Raw genomic sequence first — 7,505 nt, forward strand, 5'->3', positions numbered from 1 at the left:
TAAAATAATGGGATGAATGCAGCGCGAGGACCAAAGGAGGCGCAGACTATATCTGCCGTCGTATAGTTTACATTAAAGTCCATGTTTATTAGTGACATAATCCTGGAGATATATTTCTACATGTGATGTCGATTTACATAATAATATTTAAGAAAGGGACAGGACACATACAATTTGGATAGATAATTCAGAAAACACGGTACAAAATTTTTTCTTTTTTACTTCAGTATAGAAGGTTACACAAAAAAAAGTGGCAAGTCTTTCTAAGATAAATAAAACGTAATTTTGTTGTACAGGAATTAACGGAAGAAAAACACGGTTCTTTTTCCAGAGCTAACGGTCGTTATAACTTAATACTATACACATCTTTGGGAAAGAAAACAATATTATTGGACGGACACAAACTCACACACAATAGTCCCACGAAGCTTGTGGCATAATAGAGGTATACCTTGTTGCAATGCTTTAGTAGGCCTTACTAGGGCTTTATCAAGGAGACAATAACAAAACGATGGAAAAGCATTATTTGCAATCCCCTCCAAACGTCGTTATAACAGCGGTTGGATCTCAAGTCAAGCTATTTTATTGAAACCGAAATGGCAGACAGTCATTTGTTTGTATATTCAAACATCACGCACAACAATGCGCAAATGTAGCCTAGGTTTCAGATTTCATCTTCAATAATAACGTTTGGATTGTTCCTAGAGGTCCATGGGTCCAGGGAGGGTTTTGTTGAAGTGTATGTATGGGGTTTTCTGTATTCTTTTTTTGGCAAAACTGTAAACAGGCATTTCCAACGGGCAGCACCAGTCATGGACGATGTAGTGAAATCTATACATCTCGTTACGCATGAGTCGCATGAGTCGCAGACAAGTTATGATGCAGGCAGATGCGCTCTCCACGGCTCCTTGTAACACGCTTCTTCTTCTCGTCCACACCATGGTCCTCTCGCTCCTTCTCTTCTCCTGGGTTGTTTTGCGGCGAGTGGACAGACGGACGTAATGACGGACGCTTGGACAGATCTAGCTCGGGTAATAATCCCATGATTGTCTTCACAGTGTAAAACTACAACCAGTAGTTGTTGTTAAAGAGGCTTCGTGCAGTAGAGGGAGGGGGGGGGTCTCTTTTTATCTCTCAGTTCGAATTAAATCAACAAGAGAGTGACATGTTTTGTTTCTTTCCACCCCCGAGTCAAGTTTTTTTCGGGTTTTCAGTCAGTCCGGCACTTTGTCCAACTAACATCAACAGTCAGAAATATGACAATAGTCTGACGTAGTCTACACTCGGTCCGCGAGGGCCTTTACGCCTCTATAGGGCTCGAGACCATGCTGTTGGGTGTGTCTGGAAGTTGGGATGACATCGAGGCAACTTCGCTCCCTGTCGAGTTGGAACCAGGGCCTCCCTCCGAGAAATTGACCTGAACAAAGAAACAATACAATGTTAGACTGACTGTCATTATTCACATGTCAAGACATTAGGTCAATATATAGTATGTCAATAATATATTTTAGACGTTAAAATTAAAATTAAATGTAAAGTGTCTGTCCTGGATTTGACAGTGACATGTCAACCAATACATCACATTATTGACACACGTCAAGATATTAGCTCAAAAATGATTTCAATAACACCCTTTAGACAATGCAATAAAATGTCATTTACAATGTAAGCCCTTGATATGACAGTTGCATTTCTACCCCATACGACACTTATAAATAGCCTAATTATATCAAATAATAACAAACATAACATGAAACATGAAAAAAACTAAATTACAACCTAACCGTTACCTGTGATTTCGTTTACACTGTCTCCCAGACAGACGGGTGAGTGTTCTAGTACAGCCTACCTTCTCTCCTATCTAAAATGACCAGTTGTGTTCTAGTACAGCCTACCTTCTCTCCTATCTATAATATATAATAATATATAATAATAATATATGCCATTTAGCAGACGCTTTTATCCAAAGCGACTTACAGTCATGTGTGCATACATTCTACGTATGGGTGGTCCCGGGGATCGAACCCACTACCCTGGCGTGTTCTAGTACAGCCTTCCTTCTCTCCTATCTAAAATGACCAGTTGTGTTCTAGTACAGCCTACCTTCTCTCCTATCTAAAATGACCAGTTGTGTTCTAGTACAGCCTACCTTCTCTCCTATCTAAAATGACCAGTTGTGTTCTAGTACAGCCTACCTTCTCTCCTATCTGAACTCACCAGTTGTTGAAACGCGGGCTGGTCGATCTCACTCTGTAGCGCGAAGTCACTGAGGACCTTCCAAGGCGGCTGGTAACTCTGCACCTCCACTGGGTTTGCCTGTAAACCACCGTCGTGTCTCTCCGGACTGGCCGCCACCATCGGTGTGCCCGTCATTCCCTGGATATTCTGCAGATAGTCCCAGAGAAACTGATCGTCATATAAAGTTTAAAATTAGCACGTCAACATTGACCCAACAACAACAACAAAAACAACATTAGGTCATTTAGAATTTGATAAACATGCGGGAATGGGCATGCTGGATATTTGTTGTGTGTGTGTGTGTGTGTGTGTGTGTGTGTGGGGGGGACGACACGTATGAACGTATACGCCTGTATCTGCATGTATATCTTACGCATCCACAGGCAGACGTATAGGACCATGTCCCTGTTTCTATTTCACCCCAGTTCTTTCATAACATCAAATGACCAGACAAGAACAGGAGTATTCTAATGAAACAGTTACAACAGCTACCAGCGTTTGGACCGATAAGAGCACCACTGTTTTGACTCCTTTATTTAAATAAAGATCAGACAGGGTCCTCACCGTTTTGTCGTTGGGCTGCTGTTGCTGTAACTGTTTCATCAGAATACTCCTCTTCTTGTCCTTGCAACGCTTGTTTTGGAACCAGACCCGGATGACTCGGGGACTGAGACCGGTCATCTCGACTAGCTGCTCCTTCATCAGAGCGTCGGGCCGAGGATTGGCGTTGTAGCAGGTCCGCAACGTGTGGAGCTGTTTTTCGTTAAGAACGGTCCGGACGCGAGTTGTCTTCTCCGGTTGTTTGTGGACGTGCGGTCGGAGCGCGGGCTGTCTGGCTGATATTGGGTCTGCTGTTGAGAAAGAGTGCAGACAAAGAAAAACATTATCTATCGGCACTTCAAACACCATGGCTATATAAAGACATTGTGTTGGATGCAGAAGTTGAGAATACAAAAATATACACTTTGACAACTACACCAGCACAATAAACCACCGTAGCCTATAAGTCTTAAAAGGATTTCCCAAAACGACCCAGTAGTGGCGCTTAGTATGGAGTATCCATTCATCTTATTGTTATCCGGGGCTTATAGAAATATTTTATGACTATCAACTATCAACCAATCTCATTCTTAACTAATCAATATTCACTTCTGTTTCAATTTCAGATTGTTCAAACTTGTATTAGACCTAGATTTTTTTTTAAACTGAAGCCACTGAGAATTTGAATAATGTCAAAAAAAATATTTAAAAAATAAATAAAATAAAAATCAACAACAAAGAAAGAGTAAATACCTTGTTTTATAACAGCTATAGGCCTAGTTAACGAGAGTCCGCTGGACGTCATAACGAACCTCCATCATCATCACCTTCTTATGGGGTGGATGGGCTATACTTCTGTAGCTCAGTTGGTAGAGCATGGCGCTTGTAACGCCAGGGTAGTGGGTTCGATCCCCGGGACCACCCATACGTAGAATGTATGCACACATGACTGTAAGTTACTTTGGATAAAAGCGTCTGCTAATGGCATATATTATTATTATTATATTATTGATACACTTTGATATTAGCTTGGTTATAATTTATAAAACGCTATAACTTTATTAAAGTTGAATGGTTATAACTTTCAGGTGAAAGTGCATTCATGTCAGTTTTAACATATCGTTTAAAATGAGTTGTATTGGGTGAACATTTGCGGTCTTAAAACTTGGACCAGGGCGCAGGCCATGAGCGGAAATGGACTGTCAAATAGTCTATGTTTCGGATTACATTGGTGTAGACTTTATGATTGGGTGAATCATTATGAACGAAGCATTTGCTTGTGGCTATCTGCCGAGCTTGTGTAATGTACTCTATTTTAACATCAGCACTAAGTGCGAGTTCGCTTACACATAGGCCTATAGGTATTTAGCCTGAGGAAATAGCATATTCGACCATTCTGAATGCGTGGCCAACTGGCTTGCAAAACTCCCCCAAAAGCAACATAATGCATTTATCCAGTCTATCGGCCCCTCAAACTTCCGTACAAACAATTACGTATAAGACCGGTCCCAAATATAGACTGCGGATTGTCATTTTTTTTGGCGATGCTTCAAAACATCTAATTAGCTGAAAACATTGGATTTAAATTCATAGTTCCTCCATTCAGCCATGAACATACTTTGCCCAGATATCCTTCCTTGCGGAGGGAACCTTGACAAAAAAAAACGCATTTATGCAAATTATTTAATCACTGCACTGTTGACATTATCAAACCGATAATGTGGTTTGCATAAACGACTAGTATCCCAACTAGATTAAATAATAGGCTACATTATCTGTTTATAACTATGACATGTAAAAACAAATGTTTTCACCCAATATATTTACACATCATATTAAATTGACTCCTGTAAGTGTTAGAAATATATATTGAAATATACATTGAAACTGAAACCTTAAATAAAAAATATTCAAAAATAATATAAAAAAATATATATATATTTAAAAAACTTCGGCCTGTACTGTAGAGATGTAGGCTACACACGGAAAACTGCACATCATGACAACGTTATCCAATAAAACCCGTGTTTGGGTTATGTGTTTGTATTAGTTCACGGTGCACGTAGCCTGTTGTATTAGGGGACGTGACAAACGCTTAGCCTAGTTCTATCGAAACATGTCAGTCTCTATGACGCTATACATTCGTCGTTGTCTTTATGTGTTCAACGTTAATAACCTTTCACAAGGAAGAATCCAAGTAATGCCCCAGCCATGAATGAAAGAAAATAAACGTTTCCAACGATTACAACAACAACAAAAAACGAATGGCCAACACCTACACCGGCTAAACAAGCCCACAGAAAGAAACAAAGAAACAGTACTGCCATTGATATAAAGTGTTAACCTACCTGCCATTTGTAAAGGTCTGGCCGGGTGGAGGGGGCTGAGGGGGTCTCCGACGCCCATTGTGGCCCGCTCCACGACGTCATGGTCGGCCCGGCAGAACAAGCCATCCTCCCTCAGAGCGAACTCGTCCCCCCGGGATGAGCTGTCGGCTGCAGGCCACACACCGAAAACACTCGATATGGTACACCTTGGAGCGCGCTCTCATCACGAAGTCATTCTTGCTGAAACCGATGTTGCATTTAGCGCACTTTATCCCGTATAACCTAGAGGGTAAAGAGGGATTGGATGACCGGTCAGAGTTAGCTAACGGCGTCACTAGGCCCACGACCCACCGTTAGGCTGTGTTACTGTGGCTGGGCAGCACACATAACAGGACAAGCACAGGGGCATCTTTTTTTTTTTTAAGCAGATTGTTAGGCCTTAATATTGAGTTGTGTTTACATCACATGAGATAACTTGGAACCTGTATAACATATTGTAAAGACAAAGCACAGACCTGTTCTGGGGTAACAGAGAAGAATGGAACACATATTTTTCATGAAAAAGTGCAATTATATCTGGAAATATCCTTAGATGACTTATAGTAACATTATTATTATTATTATTATTACTACTATTACTACTACTATAGACGACAACATTACACATTGTCGAATGTATTAATTACATTGTAGTCTATATGTAGGCCTAATATATTTGGCCAATTTGAGGGATAATAAAATATTTCAATTATAAGCCTATGTAAATAATATCCAGCTAGACTTCACTTGAATGGCCATCGATACAGTGAAATAACGCAGTACATGATATCATTCGTTTCTATAAAATAGTTTGTACTGAATATGTAAACGTGTTGTAAAATGACAGCACAAATCACCTTAACTGTGTGAGTCCTGATGTGGGTTTCGACAATAGTATACATAGCCTGTTATTATACTGACGAGATAATAACGGCTTAATTGCAATTATGCTGATTTGGTGGTCATAGAAAAAAGAATAGATATGAACACTGTGTTGACTGAAAATACAATATCGAACTGTATTTTTAGATATAATATCTAAACATTACTTTTACATTCAATTGTCCAGACCATCAGATATGATATTCACGCCAAAAATAAATGTTGATGTCCGTTGTATAACCATGTTAATTATATGATAGCAATTAATACGTGAATGTGTCAACCAATCAATCAATGAGAAACAAAGGTTATCAACGCTATTCCATTTCATAACAAACATATTTTACCTGACATAGTCCCTTTTACAGTAGGTTTTCCCGTCTCGGACAAAGCAGGTACAAGACTCGTCCAGATACTGATTACACTCTGCACACTTCAAACAGGCAGCGTGCCACTCGAGGTCTGGAGAGACCCGCAGAATATACTGATCGTGGATCTGGTTTCCACAGCCGACACACAGCGAGATCAGCCGCGTTTCTGGAGAACAAAGTCAAAACAGAAAAATAATATCCGAATATATATTAGGACAATTATAAAGATTAGATTGAGTATAACATAATGTCTCATAATGATAATTATACTTTAGTTAATGTCATAATTTATTATAAAATAATATCCGAATATATATTAGGACAATTATAAAGATTAGATTGAGTATAACATAATGTCTCATAATGATAATTATACTTTAGTTAATGTCATAATTTATTATAAAATAATAGACATTCGTTAGTAATACTAATAACGTTATTTATGAATGTGCTATAGTTTAATGTGCAATGCTATTCAATGATCCAGAGTAACTTTACTGACATTGAACGACTTCATCCTCAGACAGGTATTGTAAATAAAATTCGGTAGAAAACGTGTCGTTGAATGGGACCTGCTACTACAATGAACGTTGCACAAACAGTTGACAAACGTTAAAAAAAACAACAAAAAAAACAAAACAAATTGAGTCTAATGTCGCCGAAGTTTTGCATCACTCAAAATAAAACAGAATAGACAGTTGAACCAGCTTCACTTACTTTTCTGCGGATCCCCCATATCGCCCATGTCCAAGAAGTAAGGAGGTGTTAGGTCCACTTTTAAAACGTGCTGCGACAGTTTTGAAGCTGTTTTGTTCTTCTTTTCCTCCGGACGGCGGTAAAGAAGTAGTAGCCTGTGTGCTGACCGGTGCTGTCTGAGGGGTAGCCGGGTGTTGCAGGACTTGTTTGGCCGCGGAGGAGCTGTTTTAGTCGGGTGGGGGGGGGAGGAGGGTGGGAGGGTGCTGCTGTCCCTGGTCCCTGTGCTGTGATGGGGCGCGCTAGTCCCTATCTCCCACTCAAACTCCCTTGCACCAACTCTACTCTATCGCCATTGGGCTGACGTAGGACACTTTAACGTCATCTTTATGGGATGCTGATTGGTTATGAAGCA

At 39.9% G+C, this 7,505-nt stretch overlaps 1 protein-coding gene across 1 annotated transcript; it reads right to left on the minus strand.

Moving 5' to 3' along the window:
- Positions 1-202: 202 nt before the first annotated feature.
- Positions 203-7,374, minus strand: LOC124035326 (insulin gene enhancer protein isl-1-like). Its single transcript, XM_046348797.1, is given in 7 exon segments — positions 203-1,417; positions 2,218-2,385; positions 2,803-3,089; positions 5,127-5,256; positions 5,258-5,387; positions 6,374-6,563; positions 7,115-7,374. Coding segments are annotated over 7 exon segments (1,050 nt in total). The 5' UTR covers positions 7,143-7,374; the 3' UTR covers positions 203-1,300.
- Positions 7,375-7,505: the final 131 nt, after the last annotated feature.

This window comes from Oncorhynchus gorbuscha, linkage group LG05 (assembly GCF_021184085.1).
Source record: "Oncorhynchus gorbuscha isolate QuinsamMale2020 ecotype Even-year linkage group LG05, OgorEven_v1.0, whole genome shotgun sequence".
Classification (NCBI taxonomy): Eukaryota; Metazoa; Chordata; class Actinopteri; order Salmoniformes; family Salmonidae; genus Oncorhynchus; species Oncorhynchus gorbuscha.